The sequence below is a fragment of the Solea senegalensis genome, linkage group LG3 (genome assembly GCF_019176455.1).
Source record: "Solea senegalensis isolate Sse05_10M linkage group LG3, IFAPA_SoseM_1, whole genome shotgun sequence".
Classification (NCBI taxonomy): Eukaryota; Metazoa; Chordata; class Actinopteri; order Pleuronectiformes; family Soleidae; genus Solea; species Solea senegalensis.
Window position 1 is genome coordinate 17785974 of NC_058023.1, and position 22428 is coordinate 17808401.

Genomic DNA, 22428 nt, shown 5'->3' on the forward strand with positions numbered 1-22428 from the left:
AAGAAGATAAAGGAGAAATAAATAACAATTATTATCATCACTATCATTTTCCTCATCTCTTCCAGGGTATGACATCATGCATCTTGCCCCAATCCCATTTGGGGTTGGTTCCATCTCCTCATGCGACCCTCAGAAAAGGACAAGCCGTAGATGAAGACTGGATAAGGATAATATTATCGTTAGCAGTAATGACATTTAGTAAGGACAGAGAGGAAGAGCACAAACTCGAGGGAGGGAGAGAAAACAAAGAAATTGTCAATTTAATGAACATTTGTGTTCACACATGCAGGCAGATGTCCACATTTAAGTGCAGGTGTGAAAGCAACTGCAGTGATTTGTGTTTCATCCTCTAAACAAGACTGAATGTTATTCTTTGTGGTGTTACCATATTTAGTGTAACCATGGTAACTGAAATGATTAAAAGTGGGTCTTGTGTTGCAGGCCTCTGTCCAGCCCTGACAAACCGGATGTGCCCTGCTCCCTGTACATGAAGGAGCTGCAGGGCTTCATCTCCAGAGTAATGAGCGACTACTTCAGACACGTCCAGTGTTCCGACTTCATCTACCAGAGCACGGAGTCCATCGCTCAGAGAGCCATCGAGCTGTTCATCCGCCATGCCAGCCTGCTGCGCCCGTTGGGCGAGGGAGGCAAGATGAGACTGGCTGCTGACTTTGCTCAGGTGAGGCGGATCCTCTCAAGCTGTGTCTAGTCCATCAGAGAGTTTGTCTCAGTGACGCAGCAGTAATGACGTGAACTGTGCATTTTCTCATGTGTGTGTCAGATGGAGATGGCAGTGGCTCCTCTGTGCAGGAGAGTGTCTGATTTGGGGAAACCATACAGGATGCTGCGCTCCTTCAGGTGTGTAAACATCAACACTCACAACAATCCTCTGTGGTACCACTTTGTGGTGTAGAAGCAGTGGAGGAGATACTGTATATTCAAACAGCAGCAACTGAAGTCATTCTACTTTCAGTGAAATCCTGTATTTGAAATCTCATTCATTTAAAGAAGGGCAGAGCGAATCAGGATTAAACACACATGTAAATATGCCTGAATTAGCAGAAGCTGCTAATTGAAGTTGTAGGTGACAGACAATACTATCAATTCTTTAAGGTCAAACAAACAAAAGACAACAATTCACATTTTCATACAGTTTACACTTCATGAAATAGCTCATAGAAAATAGAAAAATAAATAGGGTTTGAAATTTAACATTAAACTGCAGACCTTGAGTAACCATCTAATGGTTTCTAATTAATTCCTGATATGTTCTAATTCTGATAGCTGTCACTGTCATCTACAAGCAGACAAGACAGTTTGTGTCAAAGCTTGTACGAGAATAGACACCGATCGCAGGGGAGGGACGTTTATCTGTCGCCCAATCAGCTGGCTGCACTGTACCATTTCACTCTGGTACCCCAAGGGAAGTGTGCCAAAAGTGGAACATTTGGACCTGGTTATTTTGGTACTTTTCCTAATGGAATGCAAAAAGATTTGTACCTTACTGTTCCACTCAGTTGAAACACAGCTTCAGTCTTAGGCTCAGACATTAAATCAAGGAGAAATGTTTCCAGTGTCTCTGAACACTTTATCTAATCAGAGCCAGAACTCCACAAAGAGGCGGTCCTCTCTGCTCGTGACTGCAGGCTGTTTGTCAGCCACCTAACCTAATGCTTTCATGAGAAGTTAGCTAAAAGAAAACAGCCCCGACAGCAGCTTTGAGATTAGTGTTCAAACTGATCAGAATGTGATGTGTGTAGTTTTCCAAGTTTTAGTTCAGTACCTTGAAAAACATCTATCACTTAAGATTGAATACTGCCATAAATGTGCGTTCAAAAGCTACATCTAACCTGGAGCACAGCCATAAACATGACCAGGCCATAATATCAGGGTCATTGTTCAGCTGCTCTGTGTCTCCACACAGTGACATTGTAACCTGAGAAATAATGGTGAGTGTAAAGAGTGCTCTCTGTGAAGTAAATGCCAGTGCTAAGATATGATATACAAACATGTTTTAGCCCATTGCTGTTAATGGACTAAAACATGGACAGATGTCATTGAGAGTGTGTTCATGTGTTCCAGACCACTGCTGTTTCAGACCAGTGAGCTGATAGCCAACAGTCCAGCTGTGGGTGATCTCATCCCCTACAGCACCCTGCTGCACTTCCTCCTCACCAGAGCCCCGTCTGAACTCAAGTCACCTCATCAGGTCGGCCGGCACACACGCACACACACACACACACACACACACACACACGAACACGAACACGAACATGAAGTTCGTCGTATGCTGGTCCCCTGCACTGAGAACCAGCATATGACACGCATAGTTGCTCCGAGTGCGGCCATGCCTTGGTAGGTTTGCTGTTTACCATACTTACATTTTCAATGGACTGATTTAATAATGCTCAGTGAGATGTTTAAAGCTTGTCATATTCTTTGATAACCTAACTCTGTTTAAACCTCTCCACACCTTTATCCCTGATCTGTCTGGTGAGCTCCTTGGTCTTCACTATGCTGTTTGTTTGGAAAAAAATAAACTTCTGAGGCCGTCACAGAACAGGTGTATTTATTCTGAGATCTAATTGTGCACAGGAGGACTCTATTTACTATCAATACTTGTCGGATTTATATTTGTAAATAAGTTTGAAAAAACATGTAATGTTTCCAAAATTCTGAATCCCAAAGTCACAAAATAACACATTTGAACTTACTGATGGAGGCAGCAGTGGATCAATAAAAAAAATGGACTCCGGGAGATGAGATGCAGTTTCCAGCTGCAGTGAGATTAAGAGGTCAACATTTTCTGAAGATATATCAGGTGGTTTTTTTTCCCTTGTGTCCACTTTGACATCAATTTTTCACTGAGGGCAAACATTTGTGTCTCAGTGTACAGCGCAAACAGCTCTGACTATGTTACTACCTCATACAGCCCCACTATTAAAAACCCCCTGAACTATTACAAATCTTACTATTAATGATTTGAAAATGATAGTGAATGACGGTGCTTCCTCCCCCTCAGAGAGCGGAGTGGTCCATTGCTCGTTACTCTCAGTGGCTGGATGATCATCCTTCAGAGAGAGACAGACTCAGCCTCATCAGGTAAACTGTCAGCTTTTTTTGCCTCTTCTGTTCACTTTTATTTAATCCAGTTTTATTTGCAATACATCTTATGTTATGTAGAGAAAAAAAGGAAAACTTTCAAGACACAGACTCAAGATAATATGGGAGACAATAATAAGAGTGACATTTATAATACTTCTTTTTAATTATAATGATGTTTAAATGAATCATAAAACAAATTTCTTAGCTCAGATTGTTTCATAGCTCAGTACTGCCACCTGCCTGTCATGGGAATAATGACGGACAAGCACAAACTACTGGTGCCCTGGTTTGTGTGTTTGGTTCCAGGCGGATGCATAAATGTGCCAGGAGACTGAAATGGATGATGGACACTGCTGCTGCCTGTGCAGACTAGACTAGCATGCAGGAAAGAAGCCACTGATAAAAATGAAATGTGAACTTTGATCTGACTGCAAGACGGACTCTTTTGTTTGACTCTGAGTTTTAGTCTGGCTTTTCTATGCGACCTCTGGCTAAAATGTTCAACAAACAAAACCTTTAAGAGCCACTCTAAGGAACAACAATAACTGTTCAACACACTGACTCTTCATTCAGGGTGAGGCATGCGTATTTGATTATTCACAGATAATAAAGTCAGTTAGTACTGTAGTAATATATTAAAAAGCTGCACAACAAACAAAAGAAATCTTTCTACTCCAATGTCGACCTCATTTGTGGTGCATCTGTTATTACAAGGTGGCAGCAACATCACACATTTAGTTAGTGGACATCATATGTTTGCAGAAGTGCTGAAATTTATGAGGTTCCTTGAATACATCTTCAAGCTGCTCCTCTCAACTCAGCACGTTGTAGAGCGGGCGTGTCCAATTGGTTCAATACTAAACATAAACCATACATTTTTATCCAATCTAATTCAGAGGTGTTCTCTAACACTTAGTGATAATTTGCCAATTAGTTAATCAAACAGTTGCACTGCGTGATGAGTGAGTGGTGTTGTGAGATGGGCAACTACTCATACAGTTAGAGGCCAAAAACATACTATACTATACATGTGATACAGTAACAAGTGGGCAGATAATAACAAAATGAAATGAATAAGCCATAATATTGGTGCAATTTTAAATGCATTGTTTTGTTTCAAACAGCATTAATACTTTAAAGTGTGTGAGATACTGTATTACAGAAAACACAAAATACACATGGCGGTGAATTAAATACTACTTGTGTATGGATGGAGACCCCCCCTATAGATGCAGCAGAGGTGATGAAGTTTACCAGGGTTTTTAAATGCATCTCAGTAGCTCAACACACTGTGAACACTGCATTACTTTCACTAGCTCTCATACACTGAGTTTAGAATAATCTTCATCAGATTGATTTGCTTCTTAATGGGATTTTTGGGTTCACCATTTTTATTTTTTTACTCATCCAAAAAAGAAAAACAGGTGAAAGTAACTCGAGACATTTAACTTTGAAAAACTCCTGTTTCCTAACAGATTTCTAACAGAAATTGCAGTCTCATTATTGAGAATTGAGTGTAACCGTTTCCTCTGTCATCCTCTTAGGGGCGCTCTGGAGGCCTATGTGCAGTCGGTGAGGACTCGGCAGGGGAAGGAGTTTGCGCCCGTCTATCCCATCATGCTCCAGCTGCTGCAGAGAGCCACCAGTGGTTCACAGGATGTCAGAGGCTGAAGATGCTGTTGCTGCATCATTACCACATGAGTGAGAGTGAAGGCGGAGCCTGAGTGGCTTCATGTGAACTGACACAGCTTTAACTCAAAAAGCTGAATATTATTGGAATGGTTAATCTCTGGTTTAGGGCAGCAACTGTCATTGTTAATTAATTTATCTGTATTTTCTCAATTTATTTGTTATTTGGTCATTAAAATGGTGAAAAGCCTCACATCTCTTGTTTTGTTCAAATTCAGTTTTCAGTCATACAAAAGTCACACAATTACGTTACTATAGTCTGTAAAAGACTGAATCCAGATCACAGGAGCAGTTTTCCTCTTCATGATCTTCACACTAATACGAAAATGGATCTGTCTGGTCAATTAATGACTAGAGAATAAATGGGGATATTTGCAGGAGTTTAATTTGTACATCATTTTGTAGAAGTATGGTTCATACACACACACGCATTCAGACAACAGTTTACACTAGTGAACTCAAATAGGCCATTTCCACTGGTTGGCTGGAGGCTCCTCTATCAGCGGCTCCCAGGCTTTCCACTGTGACATCTTCCTGGAGAGAGCCAGCTCACACTCCGCCTACACACACACACACACACACCAGTCAGTGTCACTGAAACATTTCTATACTGTTTTAACAATAAATTGGACATTTCAAGTCTTTCCATATCATAAGTTAATTAAAATAAATAGTAAAAGTTTCAAATAAGAGCTTCTTATCAAACCTTCACTATTCACATTAAGCGAATGGCTCAATACATGCGAGTAAATCACATCACAGAAAGAAACAATTAGAGTAAAATTAAGTTTTTTCTTTTAAATTTTAAAAAGAGAAAAAAGAGACACGTCTGGTGTGCATAGACTCGCACTTCAAACAAAGTCAGCGTCAGTTACAAAAAAAAAATGCTGGACTATCCCTTTTAGGTCCCACGTGACCTGAAAAGGATGAAATTACCAGTGGAGTGAGTACTTCCTGTTATGTATTACCACTGCAGTGAAATGACAAAAAATGTAATGCCTGCCGAAATGTTTGTTTTTTTGTCCAAAAGACTTATCACCGAAACAAAGCGAACAACTCAGGACTGCAGTCTATTGAACGTCTTTTTGCGCAAAAGCGAAACTTGGCTGCATACAGCGCCGATTATGACAGTCACTTCACACCAGAGAACACTCTCTCTCTTCTCGCCCCTTTGAGCAGTTAACTAAAGAGACCTTAGTCCCTTAATTGCAGAACTAAAGAGCCTTCTACACAAAGGTTGATGGACCACGGAGTGAAAACAATGAAAAGTGCTGATTTTCGGTTTCAGCCAACAGTTTTCATTTCGGTGCATCCCTAATGTACATTATACTGTTTTATAAGAACAACTACCAAGATAGTTATATTACACATTTTATTTAAAAATCCCTGAACCTGGTGTACATTGTTTTGACAGAAAGTAGTCACACTGTGAACGTGTGGAGAGCAAATAACATTTCTAGTACAAACACTCCAAACACTATGGCAGTGTTTTTGAATACGATGACCTCATTATTATCAACCGAGTGGAACAATAACGTACCTGGAATATGATTTCTTCAATCTGACCACAGTTCAGCTTCTTCTCCAGCTCCTCAACATTAGGCTCCTGTGAAGAGTTTTTTTTTTTTTTTTTAAATCATGTCCTCGATGCTCACGGATGTGTAAACACACTCACTTGCACTGAGGCCTGTTACTGACCGTTTTGACATGGTTGTAGCGCTCGCTGACCAGCTGCTCCGTGTACTTCCTGTATGCGGCATCCTGTGGCATCGTCTGCAGAGACGCCAAGATCTTTGTGTAGAGGACCCTCAGACGCTGAGAAGGAGAGAGCAGAGCAGAAAACACATGTTGCATGACCACATACTGCATCAAATCCATTCTCTAGTTTTGTCAACTGTGCTTTCACAGTAGGACTGGGTGATATGGAAAATGTTTCCAATCAGCCACCTATTTGTTTTATTTGCTTTTTTGGTACCTGCTCTGGCCAGGTTCCAAGTGAGCTGAGCTAAAATGTGCCGTCAACTCAGGCTAACAAATCTTTCTGTTCAGGAATGTAATTGACTAACTATAATTTGACATCTTAAATCAAGAAATATTAATGTGCTCTAGTAGCATTTTTTTTTTTGTGAAACAGAAAATTTGTAATTTCAGTTAAAGAGCTTCGACATACTGGTGTGTTAATCGTTATATGATTTTGATAATTACCAATTAATTAAGGGCAGCTGTGGCATAAACCTTACATTGGGTACTGGTCTAAAAAAAAAAATGTGTTAAGCTCTGTATATAGATATAGAAAAAAAGGATATGGAGATACACAGGTGTAACAGCAGCAGGACTCACCACACCAGACAAAACCAAACACAGACATGCAGGGAAGAGTGTGTGTGTGTGTGTGTGTGTGTGTGTGTGTGGTGCGCGCGCTCACCTCATGTGGATTGTGGGACACGGCAAGGCCCACCAGACCGGTTGTCTAGAAAAGAACAGCTTGTTAAAAGCACAGTTATTTCTGTTCACTGGTGTCCGTCATTATTTTACAGCCTGTTCTTCTCCTCATCGTTATCTTCCTGTCTTTACCAGTCCGATGACCTCCCACCTGCCTGTGCAGACATGCTCCTCGTGTTTACCTGCACATTATCTCTTAGATTTGACCACAGTGTCAAAGAAAAACATTGCATTTCAATAGGAAAAACAATGAAAAACATGTGACATTTAGCTAAACAATGATGGAGCGAACATCAAATCTTAATACCGGGTTTAAAGTTGTAGGACGTTGTAGGGGGATGGTGATAAGTGCAGCATGTTTCATGTAGGACTGGGCTGGCGAACGTAGTGACCACAATCCGCTTTCACTGTTTCCATATTTTAATCAGTAAGCAAAGCTAATGCTAACTGCGTTAGCAAAACAAACGACAGCTCACCAAGTCACCGCGGCGGCGCAAATGCGTTAATAAACAGCTGCAGCGAGCAATGTCAAGCAAATGCTTTCGCATTATCTGGCATTGTTCCTATTTAAATGTCATTTAAAACAAACTCATGACCTCTACTCGTACCTTCTTCAACAGACCAGCCATCGCTCACCGGAAATAGTGTCGCCAGCCACTTCCGGCTACTAAACTTGACGTAGGATAGTCATATTTATGCGACATTTATTATATATTATTAACTATTTCTTGTGTTGGAAAAAGGGTACACATGGAACTGTTTGTATCGATAAAAAAATATTCAAACTAATTCAATAGATCCGCTAAAATGATTTATACCCTGCTCAATCTTAAAAGAATTACATTCTGAACTTTTTTGACCTACAAAAAATAACCAAACTGAGACCCAAATTTCATAAATACCAATTTCCATCCAAAACAAAAGAAATCCACTTCAAAATGATTAATAATATCTACCATTCTAGTGAATTTATAAGATTCATATTTGGCTTTCAGGTAAATTAATGTATTTTTAGTAAAAGCGATTCGGGAGCTCGGTCTCACGTCTCTTCTTTTTTGTTATATGTAATCGAACAGGAAAAATACTGCTACTTCACAATATTCTACCTGAACTTTACGGCGGCTGCTCAAGCGTAACACTTTTCAGATGACCTTTTTACAGGAACTCAACGTAACAAAAACAAAGAGAACAACTCCTGCTTAAATTGTAGCCTTGTCACAGACAGGCGCCCTCTGCTGGCGATGTAATGCATTCCTCTTGGCACTTCTAAATCATGATTGGCTCTGTATGTTTGCAAAAAATGTTGCCAATCATGGAGTGACACCAAGTGAAAGATATGAATTATTATAAAGAACAATATTTATGAAAATTTAATGAACTACTGTCACTTGTTTGTAAAGGAACAGCATACAAAAAATAAAATGGGGGTCCTTTTTACTGACTCTAAAGTTTCATACTCATACATAATTGTTCTGAAAACGCCTAATGGAATGGTTAAATAGAAAATACAAGGCAACATTTATAAAGACACCATCCATATTTACATGCTTTCATAATGTGATCCAACTCTATGTAAAGTCCCTAAAACTTATGAAATCAAAATGTGCCAAAGACCTTTCATGCATTACTATAGAATGACTTCACAATGGAGTACTTTGTTAGGATAAGTCTTTTTTGTTCTCCTTTCCTTGTTCATATATATATATATTATTTTATATATGTTGTTGTACAGAATTTTTTGAAACAGTGAAAGAAAAATACTATAACTACTAATACAAAAAACAAACCTAAATGTCAACAGTTGTTTTCTCTGCAGTTGCGCAAGTGAAAGGGAGTATCAGCTCTGTTTAAAACTCAATTGTTAACATTATTGAATTGCTGGACTTGATTTGTCCGTTATTAATAACAAAGACTAAAACTACAATGTTGTCACTTACTAAGTGTCTATCAGTTTGTTATGTATTGTTTTGGAAAAAAGCTGTTAAGATTGCACATAAAGAGAAAGGTGTACTTTTCTTAAACTATAACCTATATAATATCCTCTATAATCTCAGTTGTATAATGGGCACAAATGTTCATTGGTGGGAAACTGTTTTGTGTCCAGCAGAGTTTGGATAATACACTGACTAACAGTGTATAAAAGACAAACTCAATATTTTAGATGTTTTACAAGTTATCGTCATTTATGTAGATTGATGTCTGTGTTGAGTAATAAATAATATTAAGAAGCAGCTGATTACCCCCAAATGTTTTGTTCCGCTACTAGTTATTTTGGGCTTCTGAAAATGGAGGAACACAATGAATAAAATGGCTGTAGTTCCAGAACAGCTTTTGCAATATTTCTGCTTATCCCCTTCATTTAATACTTCAAACTGTGATGGTGTCAATATTTATTAGACATAAAATGAGAAACTAGAGCAGGTAGAGGGTGGAAAAGTTTAATAACATCAAATCATAGCAACGCTATATGCACATGGGCAATATTATCAGCTTTAAAATCATCTATTTAAACATGTTCAGTGAAGGGAAAACAAAGACATCTACAGTGAAGTAAAAAAAAAAAATTCAAAGTATAAAAATATATTACAAATCTCAAGTATTTACAGAAAAGTTTCTCTCTACACATGTCTAACTGTCTACAGTTAAAGCACCATCAGTTAGTTTACAGTCTAGTTGTGTCACCTAAATAAAGCAAACGTGATGCTCTAAAGTTCCTCAGTAAACTCAGCACCTATTGAGAAGAAACACTGAAGGTCTCACGTAGCCATGAGAAACGAGTAACTACAACTCCCAACATCCTCTGGGGGGGGGTTGGAGAGGAGTGGATGAGGAGACAACCTCCCTTCCGAAGGGTCTGATTAGCAGGAAGTGACAACAGAGCTTCACTGAAGCTGCTAGAAGAACATCCTGTGGGAGAAATGCTTCATTATTCATCAGTGGTAAATGTTTACAAACGTTATACAAGTTATATATCTCCTAAATACCACATGCACTGAGAACATGGCCATTTTAGGATCAACAATTGCTGTGCCGTAAAATCAATGATTTTCTCTATGGACTAAGCATGTGTGGATTTTATTGGTTGAGTCTTTTGTTAAGTGGTTAAAATTGGCCAGATTCATGTAATTCTTCAGTGCAGGGGTGTCAGCACATCACACTGGACACACATACACACCTGTAGATGTTGGGGTCAAGCAGCACAGCCGTGTCTGTGGGCAGCTTTGACAGATGAACCACCTTGGTCTTCTGCTGCAGTCTGTCGCTCTCATTCACCCACACATCTGGCAGTCTGTGGACAGTAAACATCATACTCAGTTCATGAAGACTGTTTTCATTGTAAAATACAGCAGTGTGGATGTAGCCTTCACCAGAAGATGTCAGCAGCTTTAACAATGAATCGAATCTAATGGCAGAGAAAAAACAGAGAACAGGGCAAAGACGAGAAGATCAGGTCTCACATGTCTTCGGGTGTCCAGTGCAGCAGGACCTTCACTTTCCCAGAGTCCTCTTTCCTCCTGGCTATTACCTGAAAACACACACCAACACTTATATCAGGGGTCTCAAACTCAAATGACCTTGAGGCCAATGAGCATTTGTCTGGTCAGTAGGGGGTGGTCATGTGAGGGAAAAAAGCAACTGTTCAATCGAGGGTGGCAAAATTATATCAGGATATTCCATCACGATAATGTAATAACTTTTACAGATTTTCAAAATAAAAGTGTTTGAGTTGACATTGAATGATATATCATTCACACAAAAAATGTATTTATGAAACAAAATGAATCTACCCATTAAAAAACACAAAACTTATTATGACTTGGCAATAAGTGGTGGGCCACTTATGTGTGTGGTTATAAAGACACTTATTCAGTGTTAGTGTGTTTCATACAGTCAACAACACACAGCATGCTGCCTGCTTGCAGAGAAAACGGTTTTAATCAAAGCTTCTGTCTTTATTTCCAAACAGACAGAACACTCTCTTTATGTCACACACTAACTACACATTAATATCTCATACATCCCAACCCGTAAGTATGGCTGTAATCAACCAAAGAAATTCTTGGTCGACTTAAGCTCTGAAATTTTGACTAAAAATCAACTAATCGGGGGGGATCATGCATCATGTGCATCTGTGCAATAGTATATCAGCACAAGAACTGTTGAGTATTACACTTGGTACTTTCCTCCTGATTAAATTAACCATAGACTGTATGAAATTAACATGGCAACAAGTCGACCAATCAGAATTTAAGTCGAGCCAGAACGCATCGACTCATAAATCGACCAGTCGACTGGGACTTGAAGTATCACCTATAATTGTGTCATGTTATGTGTGTTGGTGTGTGAGCTCACCGTGCTGTGGAAGACGACACTGTGACCGTTGCCCAGGCTCTCGATGTGTGTTGCCAGGTTGAGGCAGATGGCTCGATGACGGATGGCATCCATGGTCTGAGCGTCAAAGAAGTCATGGGGTCGGGCTGGAAAAAAAAAGAAAAATCATAATGATTATGGAAGATCTGATATTGATTCCTGAGATCGATCATTTAACATGTGCAATTTTCTGTTTCCTGTACACAAATCTAGACAAGACTCTCTATGATGTTGTCTATTACAGTGCCTTGAGATAACATGTTTTGTCTTCGGCACTATACAAATAAAATTGAACTCCCAGTTTCAAATTCCAACTTCCGATATAAACGGAACACAGCATTACTTGATGTAGAACCAGAAACACATCATATCATACATATCGTACATGTCTTGCTTTTCAGCAGCTTTGGTGTCGTGATTATTGGCTCAGGAGGACAGTTTACTTTGTTTATTTCCTCTGTTGTCACATCAAAACAACACAACATCACTGCTGTCTTCTCATGAGCAAAGAGTATAAGGATGAAGGCCCAACTGCACTCGCAGCACCCTCTCCTGGACAGTTTTTTAAATTACTTTTGAAGTGTTTTGTTGAACTTAAAACGGTTAAAAGTTTGAATTACCATCTACAACTGTACTGTAAAAGGTTCAAAAAATGGAAGAATCTATCTTTGTGGGGACATTTTCTCCCACAACTTTAAAGGGCTTTTTCAGGGTTAAGACCTTGCTTCAGGGTTAGGGTTAGAATTGGGTTAAGGTTAGGCACTTAGTTTCGATGGTTAAAGTTAGGGTAAGTGTCGTCACTAAGATATAAAATCAAGTGTGTGTGTGTGTGTGTGTTGTCCATACGGAGTGAGCGTCTGTGTTTGTTCTTCAGTTTCCTCCTCTTGTTGAGGCCAGCCTTGGACGGAGACTCCTCCTTCACTCTGCCCTGACTGGACAGTTTGGATGAACCGGAGCTGAAGTGAGTGGGGACGTGACGGGCCAGCCCCCCCTGGGAGGCAAACGTGGCGTTGCAGCCTCCGACGACACACTGCAGGAACACAGATGATTTATAGTCAGTGTAACCACGCTGATGCACAGTGTGGTATACATGAGGTGTGTGTGTGTGTGTGTGTGTGTGGTCACCTTGAACGGTTTGTCTCCACTGTGGGTCAGCATGTGTCTCTGCAGCCAGCTCTGACTGGTTGATGGTGTGTTGTACACTTTGCAGCCCTTCCACAGACACACAAACACCTGTGACACACAAACACAAACAGTCAAATCAGAGAAAGACGGACTGAAGAAGAAGAAATAGCTTTCAGATTATTTAACATCAAAAGAAACCTAAAGGTTTATTGTCCAGGCCTTTGGTCCACTTCTCTTCCATAAGCAGGAAGCAGATTTTCTAGTCAATAAAAGCTGATAGTGTGTGTTCCATCGGTCTGTTCCAATGAACCACAATCTTGAGGATTTTAAATGAAAACAAAGCAGGCAGCATGTTCCAACTTCACATTTAAGGTGCACAAAAACTCTAGTTAGCGTTGACAGCACTCTAGCAGATTTAATGAGCTTTAAAATGAAAATGTAACAGTGTGGATATAGTCTTAGTTTCTCTACACTGCATGTGGGGACCAGCAAATGATACTGTACGTGTGTGTTCTAGGTACTTTCCCAGGAGGACGTAACCTAATATATCTATGGCCAATTTTTATAAATCAGGGGAGCTGACAACCAATGACTGGAGTTTTTTGGCCCATTTATTTAGCCAATTTTCTTTTTTTCCCCCTCTATGTGATAAAATAGAGAATAACTTAACTTCAGTAACCAGTTATCAAACACTAATCTACATTTGTTTACACTGCACTGTGGACTGATGAGGAAACCTCAACATTACTCTTAGTGCAAATATTACTGGGTAGAAGCAGCAAAAACATCACAAATCAACAGCTGCCGACTCAAGTTGCTCCTGTGTATCCTTCAGTGGTGACACAGGCATAGAAAAACACACATAAAGGTGAGTTTTATTCCATCACATATATTAATCTTCCAAATAAAACAAATGACATGAAGGCAAATGTGAGAGTACAATGAGCTAACAGAGAGACGGACACTGACCCCTCCTCTCTGTCCGTCCACATGCGTGGCTCTGATGTGCTCAGCCAGGTCCGGGCTGCTGGGGAACAGCATCTGACAGTGATCCCAGCAGCAAGTGTAGCTCAGAGACTTTCCTCCAGTGGGCACCGCGCCGCTCCCTGACACCACACCCCCACCATGGCCATTTAGCATGGCCGGAGTGGAGCGACCACTGGACGCCGTGCTCTCCATGTCCATCAGGGTGCTGCTGATACTAGAGCAGAAGAACAGACAACAAAAAAGATATTAGATGGGCAACACCACAAATGACTGTGACAAAAGTTACATTAATAATACACTGGAAAATAATATGAACATTTAATTCATGCAGAAAAATCTTTGGATGATTCACATTCAAAGTGTTTTCTTTCTACATTCTCAACCCAATTGTGTGTGTCTTTATTCTTTGTGTGAAAACAGCTTAAAAACTTCCAGGAAGAATTTCCGGAAGTCTTGGCTGCCGGCAGGACACAAGGAAAATGATGTTAGCCACTTAAAAGGAACACCAAATAAAATCTTACATCTTAAGTGTACACCGTCTTCAGAATACGTTCTCCTCTACACAGCCACACATGGAAGTTCATGATGCTCAATAAATAAGCAATTTTAGCATACGGGGACTGAGAACCTACTGGCCCACTGCTGCCTCCATCAGTAACTTCAGAAGTTATTTGGTGACTTCAGTGTTTTATGGTCTTCTTTTTGATTTACCTAAGCAACGCAAACTTATTAACCCATATCTCCCCATCAGCAAAAAATGCTGTTTTCTGGACTTTGGTGGAAATTTGAGATTCCACATATTCTTAAGATATTGTAGACTCCTAGGTTTTATTACAGGATTTCATTACACCATACATATACTGGTACTGTTACCGTTAATGGTACTTCTGTTGAATTTGTTTGACAGTACATCGGTCATACAAATAGTGCTGTTTAATCGTTTACCAGTGGACATGTTGCTACGCTATTAGTGTGCACAAAATGCCATGTATTTTGCATTGTTATAGATTAGCATTGCTAATCCATAATCATCTTTTTTTCCAACTTCTGAAGTGGAACACAGTAAACTCGCAATGTGAATGCAACGCCGCGTACGGCTTAAGTTTTATCTCAAATTTCGCAACCATTTCATGATGCAAATGTGATATGAGCCCATTTTACAGCCCTTACAGAGCAACAGCAGCAGGTGTGTGTGTGTGTGGCCAGGCGACATCTGCTGTGATCAGTGTCCATACTGGTTCACTGTGGGAGCCGAGATTACACATCCTACCAGAGGATTAACACCTCTGAGACACACACAGGTTGGCACGGCAATCCTTTTAAAGACTCTGCATTGACCTCTGTTCCTTTAGCCTGGCCATATCCCTAACTTTGACCAAAACCAGTTAATGCCTAACCCTAACCCGGGTAACAAATACAAGAAAAAACAAATCACACACACACATTTGGTGTCCAGCTGCTGTTTGCATGGGAACTACAGTTGACAGTGTTGTCTTACAGCTGCTACAACAGTACAGTTACTCAGTTAAGAGGCAGCAGATTGTTTCAACTATTTTCAAGCTTCTCTCCTATTTGGGCCACACATACTATAGTCAATTATTTGACACGTATTGTGGTATTGGCACAGCTGCAGCATCATGGATTTACTTCACTGTGCAGAGGGCTTAAAAAGTGTAATGGTGGATAATGCGAAGTAGAGAACCGTGGTAACACCTGAGAGGTGAGAGGGAGACAAAATAAATTGTAAATTGCATACTCAATATATGTAATTATTTTAAAATATACATTTAGTATTTCAACACTTTCCCACATACTTCAATATTTAAATGGTAGTGCCTTTTGTATTTCCATTTGTATTTTTAAACTTACTTGTAATTTTATACTATAATATGTCTAACTTTATATCCTTTTGTGTTACTTTTTTGTAATTATCACTTGCCTACCTCTGACCCTTTTGCTGCTGTAACAAATGAATTTATTCAGGATCTTGTATAAGAAAAAGAAAATAGATTAAGGAGTAGGAATGTCATGATTAACCAGTTTTACGATTAACCGTGATTATAAATGTCACGGTAGGATAATCACAAGGGTTAGGGCTCTCTCCCAGGTCCCCTCACTACCTTTCCACTGAAAATGACTTACATGATTTTTATAAATTACTAAAGCCAAATATAATTGTATAAATAAATATTAATTGAACAGTTCAACATTCAGAATATCACCATCAGTGATATGCTATCCAGTTAGTTTTTAAACTGTAGGCCTAATGTTTGACTACTCAGTGGCTAGAAGTCTTGAAATTACTGGACCAAAAAAATGAGTGAAAAAACATAAAAACATAAAAAAAAAATTCCCTTCACAGGCTTCAAACTTGGCTGACTGTCGTTGTTTGAATAAGACATCTAAGAGGCAGAAATGCGACAGATATATCGCTAACACAGATGCTTCCATCCCCCCTCTTCATCAATGTGTATCCTACAGCACTTTACTCAAGCATAGGCAACTCAAAGTTAGTTACTAAATCATGTTAGCTGTTAATGTGTTAACATTATTATCTTTAACACATTCATTGCTATTTATCAACTTCAACATAGTTGTCTTAGAAAATCAGATGACTCAAACAGCTTTGAATTCATGTAAATCTGTCGAACAGTGTTGCAAGTTACATGATCTCCAGACACTTTTGTCAAGGAAGGTCATCGATTGTTCCAAAGGCCTTGAAATGTTGGGTTCTTTGCTATTTGAACTTACTTTCTCACCTTTAAAGTAATACAGGGTAACAATTTTACCTTAACAAAATCCATCATAATTATTTTATAGTTACACTGACAGGAAATATGATGATTGATCATTTCCGCAACATAGGCATTTCTCCTACTTTGGCTGTCTCTTCAGTAGAGCAGCAACTACCGATTATTTTCATAATCGATTAATCTGTCGATTATTTTCTTAAGTTATCGATTAATTGTTTGGTCCATATAATATCAGAAAACCTTAAAAAATGTTGATCGGCGTTTGTCAAACCTGGAAATGATGATGTTCACAAATGTCTCGTTTTGGCCACAAACCAAAATGAGTGCTAACCTAGCTTTGAAGGAGAAAACTATCAACACACAAATCTTTAATTTCTTAGTCAACAAGAAAGCTGCCATTCCTCTCCACTCAGCAGACATCGAGTAGGCTGCAAAGTTTTCACCATGCAACCCTGGTATATCCAACAACTAGAGATTAGAGCCTGATTAGAAAGGTCCCACCTAATCATTCACTAGATGAATGTATATGAGCAAGATTCACAGAAATAGCTGCTGATGAGAACAATGCAGTAGTTAATTAATATATAGATCTGGAAACTGTTTGTGGTTCTATGAGTCGTGGAGCTTTGAGTGAACCTACACTGTACCCACAGTGCACCTGATGATCAGCAGTGTAGGTGTTAGTGATTAGTGTCAGTCTACTCATTTCCCAAATTGTTGTCATGGTGAATGTGTTTATGTATGTGCAAGTCTAGCAAAAGTGGCCAACTGACATTGTCAACTACAGTTAATCACCAACATCATCACTTCTGCATGTGAGCCACAGTAAACGGTGCTTTTGTCGTCTTGATAACCGATCAAAGCTGCTTTATACTACAGGTTTGCCATTCACTCACTTTCATACAGCGCATCTACGTGCAGCGCATTTTATATCATACATATTTTATACCCACCCACACGCTGCTGGCACAAGGCTATGGATATCAAATTAAAATGTCAAGCTGTTAGCACTAGAATCAAAACAAATCAATTACAAAATGGGGGCTTTTATTCTGAAAATAACACTTTTAATGTAGCAACATGTATGACTTGCTGTCCTGCTTGTCATCCAGCAAACGGTGTTGCTAACTTAGCAACCTTTTTACTATATTTAATCCCTGTAGCAACTCTTTTTCAAAAGACTAGTGACAAATCTAGCCACTTTTTCTGGCATTACTAGAGACTTTTGGAGAATCTGACGTGAAAGCATGTACAATTCTAAAGGTCTTCAGACACTGGACAGGATGAAAGTGCAAGTAATTTGGTGGCAAATAATGACGCAAACGCACCCTCCCATGCACATCATGTGTAATGTGGGTGGGACACACACATCACAATTGCTTCACACACACACACACACACACACACACACACACCTGCTGCTGCTGCTGGAGAATATACGTCATCAACAACACTCTTGTGTGACTGTGATTAGTGATATTAAAATAATAACACTTGATTGCCAACAAGGCTTTACAGTTTATTGCCACCTGTTAACTTGGCATGGTTTTGACAGAATGTGTATGTAAGAGGACTATGGATGGCACAATACCACTTTTTTCGTGTCCGATACAATAACAATATCGCAAACTCAAGTATCTGCTCATATTGATATCAGTCCAATACAGTCATTGTAGAACCTTTAAACTATGAAGCTGTTAACAACTAGGGATGTCCCGATACAACTTTTTCACTTCCGATATGATACAGATATTGCAGCCTTGAGTATTGGCCGATACCGATATTGATCCGATACGATATCAGCTCAAATCATACATACTTTAATTACATATTTTCAGAGAACACCCCCCTTGTTTTCACTATTTTGGATTAGCCCAACCCACACAGGGTGAGCGACTCGTCTGGCAGGTAAACCCGGAGCCCGTGGACAGGCCCTGCAGACATACTTCATGCTTCATGTGTGGAGCTTCAGGACACATTTAAAACACAGAAAGCTCTTGGCATGGCTGGTTTATGGGGTATAATTAACAAACTTTGAAAGTTGACAGGTGGCACTGGTTTATGAAATAATGATGTTTTAGTAGTTCACTTCAGGATGTGGTGCTAATGCCTAACTCGCACTCGCTGTGCGGCGCCATAGCCTCTGATTTCAAAGGTTAAAGAAAAATGTTTAACCTCTAAAATAGCAGTAGCACACACACTGTTGTTGTGATCATGTGGGGTCTACATGCATCCAACACACAGAGCCCACGTCATCAAAACGGGGACTGCTGGATAGAAGTGCTGGAGCGGAATGGACTGCTTGTATCGGAGATTTTAGAGGCAGTCCAATACACTAAAATGCTGTAGCTGATTTTTATTTACATTTATGTAAGATTTTTGTATTGCATTGGATTTTACATTTTATCTGTCCGATATTCTATCCAGTGATTTTGACCAGTACCGGACTGATATCGATACCCTAGTGTGGACAGGATTATTTTAGAAACCATAAATTTGTTTTCAAATATATCCACCTACTTGTGGACTACACCTCAATCAATCAGAGTAAATCTCACAATAGGTGGGTTTTATAAGGTGCCCAGAGCTATATTACAATAACAAAATAATGCAATAAAACTATACCAAGTACTAGTTACTGCCTTGTTGAATTGTGCATTTTAGTGTGTAGAAATACTCTCACCTCAACCTTTCCTTACATAAGCATATAGTTCACTGGTTCAAGTTGAGAAGTTGGAAAAAAAATAGACACAAACATATCTTTGGCTAGCCTTTGTTAGCAATACCAGTCAATGACAAAGTACTATTTAACACACATAAACAGGTCTACATTTGAACAATAGAATAAAAAACTATTTTGTTCCCGAATGACTTAACATGAAACAAATGCGACAGAAGTGCTATTAATGGTAAAAGTAATGAAAGCTGCAGTGTGTTTCTGACGACAAATAGAACATGCCTTTATGTTATTATACGCCTAAAAAGGTGGTGGGCCAACATGGTGGCCTCCACTGAGGGGACCCATTAAACTCTAAAAAAACATCAGTATGATTATTTTACATATTTCTGCTAAATGGACCTAAAAACTGTTACACCAAAAATGATGTCTACCACACCTTTAATGGTTTTACTTCATCATCCCTCTAGCAATTTCAAACTAAAGAAAGTATCTTTTTGTATTAAGGGTCACAAAGTTTGGCAGCGTTCGAAATTTAAGTCTCTGCCACCTTTAAAGTCATTGCAGTGGCATTGTATCCCTACACCACGTGTGTTAAAGGGAAAAGGTGTGTTTTAGGGTTAACAGAACAAGCCTCCTCAGTCGTGCTGCTGTTAGACTCATCACAGATGGAGAAACTCGCCACACACAGAAAGACTACTGTGAACTCGTCATACTGTGAGTGAATATATTAAAGGAACTATAGAATCTGGCGGAAGAGAAATATTTAGAGCAGTAAAGTCACAGTGTGTAGCTAACATAAAGCACACGGTGAAGTTGCTGTGACATATCAACAGCCCTCGGCTGCTGTAGAAATCAGTGTAGGCCTCTCGTTGGTTCAACAGACCTGTCCTCAGAATCCATGCGGCTCAGCGGCTCTCCATCCGAGGAGGTCAGCTCCACGCTGGCCCGTCTCTTGGTGCCGTGGGCGGCTCTCTCCGCGGTCTTTGTGCGCTCGGCAGGCGGTGAGGAGGACACGCTCTCCCCTTCTCTTTGTTCTTGCCTCAACACCCGGGAGCCCTCTTGTGCAGAATCGATACTACTCGCCAAACTCCCCTGAACGGGACTTTTCCCCGGTTCAGAGAGTTTGTCACCGGGATCCCCCTCGTCGCTATGTTGTTTTTCAGTTGGAGAGTCGGCTTCTTTGTCAGACTCGGCGACTCGGGACGGTTCTCCATCGTGTTCTTCCGGTGCACCGCGACCACCACTCGCGTCCATTCCTGTTCTCAGCTCGTTGTTGTCGCCCGGTTCCTGTTTGGGGTCCGGCACGGCCTGCTCCTCTGAGCCGGTTTCTGCTGTTTCACCGGTCCCGTTTTGCTCCGGCTTCGACTGTGAATCTTGTTCTGCCCCCTCGCTCGTGATTTGAGCCATTTTGGAACAACACGCCGATTTATTTGAGTAATGTTCCCGTGGAAAAGTTGCCCCGGGATGCCCCCTCTCCTCCACTCACACTCTCCGCTTCAAGCTACAACACGGCAGTGTGGGTTTGCATTACGTCGGGGCCCCGCATGGTCGAAGATGCTCTAGAGAGGAAGATGTCTCACTCGGTGTTTCCCCTTTGCCTGCATAGAGCGACAGGGAAACGTCACGTAGTCACGATTATCCTGACCACAATAGTCATTGATACTATTACTACAGTTGCAACAGTTTAGCTTTAAAGAGTGTACATTTAGGTGGATTTTACATATGGAAGAAATTAAAAACAAAATAAATATACTTTTCTTTATTATTTTTATATATATATATATATATATATATATATATATATATATATATATATATATATATATATATATATGTATTTTTTTATAAACATATATTCACCTGATCTGTCTAGGGCTCTATGCCAACTGGGATCAGCACCAGTGCCCCTGCGACCCTCATGTGGAGAATAAATGGGATAGAAAGAGAGATAGAGTGAGTGTATGAATTATTGGTTTTCATTACCCATCCAGAGGCTGCCATTTTGGACCACTATGTATTTGCAGTAGCCTACAAAGGACAAACTAAGCATCTTTTGAGTTTTTTGCTAACTGAAGTTATATTCTGCGTTCAAACCAAACATGAATTATTGCGTCACATGCGCTGTCTGGCCCAACCAACACATAATTTGGGTTACTCACATCCATCTGGGACAGCCCGTGGCCAAGTGGAAAGAGAACTTGGCTTGTAACCGGAGAGTCGCCGGTTCATGTCCCCACCAGGTCAAAAGGGCTCAACCCCAATTGCTCCCCGAGTGCTGCTCAGTGTGGCAGCCCACTACTCCTAATTCTAGGATGGGTCAAGGGGATTAATAAAGTATTCTATTCTATTCTATGCAGTATATGTGTAATTTCACAGAGCATGAAATCCACACTGCACCCATCAGGGTGTCCACAGACACGATAAAAATGCATGCACTACAGCTTAAATCACTTTTGGTTGATCAAATCAATATAAAACAGTGGCATTCTTATGGTGCCTTCCAAGTCGGAACTTAGAATTTCCTAAGTCATGGATACTCATATTGACCTCACCAACCAAGGCACTGGACCATACAAACACTGCTAGCTTTTAACGTTAATAGCACCACTGTCATATTTGTTCCACAGTAAATCACTTGAACACATAGTACTGTTTAAATTTAACCATAGATATGGTGCCACGCTGTCTGTGTGTGCAAAATTCCACATAGAGAATTGTTATCATCTGGTATTGCTCAAAATGGCTAACATTGACTAGCTCAAGATACATTTGTGTCCATGTTTTTTCTGACTTTTCAGCTGGAATGTCGTGAATTCAGAGGTGACATAAATCCCAGTTCTGACTTCCAAGTTCCTATGTAAACAAAACACAGTTCTGTTCCGCATTATGTCTCTCATTTACACACAGTAGTGAACTGTTCTGTCAATTTGTTAAAAAAAATGTCACCGTGGGTGTAGTAGATTGAACATATTGCTGAGTGAGTCATCTTCGCACGCTTAGACGATCTTGGGCATTGTGGCCTCTCAGCTCCACGTGTTCCGACAAACAGAAAAATGATCCTGGTATAAAAAAAGTGCTGAAAAAGCACGTTCACATCTCAGTACGATTTAGTCTTTAGTATAATCATGTTTAATTTTCTAATAGATTTATTTTTCAACCACATCACATGGTCTTCATAGAATTTGTTAAATGTCCTTTTTTTTGGGGCAAAGTTGAAACAAACGAAGAAATGTTCTCACAATATAAATAAATAAATGGCCAGTTCACCATCCACCT

General features: G+C 39.9%; 3 protein-coding genes across 3 annotated transcripts in view; 1 reads left to right on the forward strand and 2 right to left on the reverse strand.

Annotated features, from left to right (window-relative positions):
- cog5 (component of oligomeric golgi complex 5) overlaps positions 1-4987 on the forward strand; it is a 63941-nt gene extending 58954 nt beyond the window's left edge. The window contains exons 18-22 of the mRNA XM_044020275.1: positions 442-679; positions 782-858; positions 2083-2209; positions 3023-3102; positions 4650-4987. Coding sequence (XP_043876210.1) covers positions 442-679; positions 782-858; positions 2083-2209; positions 3023-3102; positions 4650-4776 — 649 coding nt within the window. The 3' untranslated portion in view covers positions 4777-4987. The remainder of the gene's footprint in view (positions 1-441; positions 680-781; positions 859-2082; positions 2210-3022; positions 3103-4649) is intronic.
- Positions 4988-5161: 174 nt separating this feature from the next.
- On the reverse strand, positions 5162-7925 carry ndufa5 (NADH:ubiquinone oxidoreductase subunit A5). Its single transcript, XM_044020279.1, has 5 exons — positions 7845-7925; positions 7220-7264; positions 6493-6609; positions 6335-6400; positions 5162-5354 (listed from the first exon to the last, which is right to left on the reverse strand). The coding sequence occupies exons 1-5, from the start codon at positions 7863-7865 to the stop codon at positions 5253-5255; spliced, it is 351 nt and encodes a 116-aa protein (XP_043876214.1). The 5' UTR covers positions 7866-7925; the 3' UTR covers positions 5162-5252.
- A 1733-nt stretch (positions 7926-9658) lies between these two features.
- Positions 9659-20695, reverse strand: aebp2 (AE binding protein 2). Its single transcript, XM_044020277.1, has 8 exons — positions 20036-20695; positions 13702-13933; positions 12733-12840; positions 12454-12637; positions 11590-11714; positions 10695-10762; positions 10412-10525; positions 9659-10143 (listed from the first exon to the last, which is right to left on the reverse strand). The coding sequence occupies exons 1-8, from the start codon at positions 20557-20559 to the stop codon at positions 10131-10133; spliced, it is 1368 nt and encodes a 455-aa protein (XP_043876212.1). The 5' UTR covers positions 20560-20695; the 3' UTR covers positions 9659-10130.
- Between the last annotated feature and the right edge of the window lie 1733 nt (positions 20696-22428).

What these genes read in the sequence shown, in the direction of transcription:
- ndufa5 (XM_044020279.1), bottom strand. Translation starts at nt 7,865, where the DNA reads ATGGCTGGTCTGTTGAAGAAG. An exon ending in TGGCTGGTCTGTTGAAGAAG is followed by an intron (nt 7,265 to 7,844) that starts GTACGAGTAGAG and finishes GTTCTTTTCTAG; the next exon opens with ACAACCGGTCTGGTGGGCCT. An exon ending in GCTACAACCATGTCAAAACG is followed by an intron (nt 6,401 to 6,492) that starts GTCAGTAACAGG and finishes AACTCTTCACAG; the next exon opens with GAGCCTAATGTTGAGGAGCT.
- aebp2 (XM_044020277.1), bottom strand. Translation starts at nt 20,559, where the DNA reads ATGGCTCAAATCACGAGCGAGGGGGCAGAACAAGATTCACAGTCGAAG. An exon ending in CGCATGGATTCTGAGGACAG is followed by an intron (nt 13,934 to 20,035) that starts GTCTGTTGAACC and finishes CTTCTGCTCTAG; the next exon opens with TATCAGCAGCACCCTGATGG. An exon ending in GTGGAGACAAACCGTTCAAG is followed by an intron (nt 12,638 to 12,732) that starts GTGACCACACAC and finishes GTGTTCCTGCAG; the next exon opens with TGTGTCGTCGGAGGCTGCAA.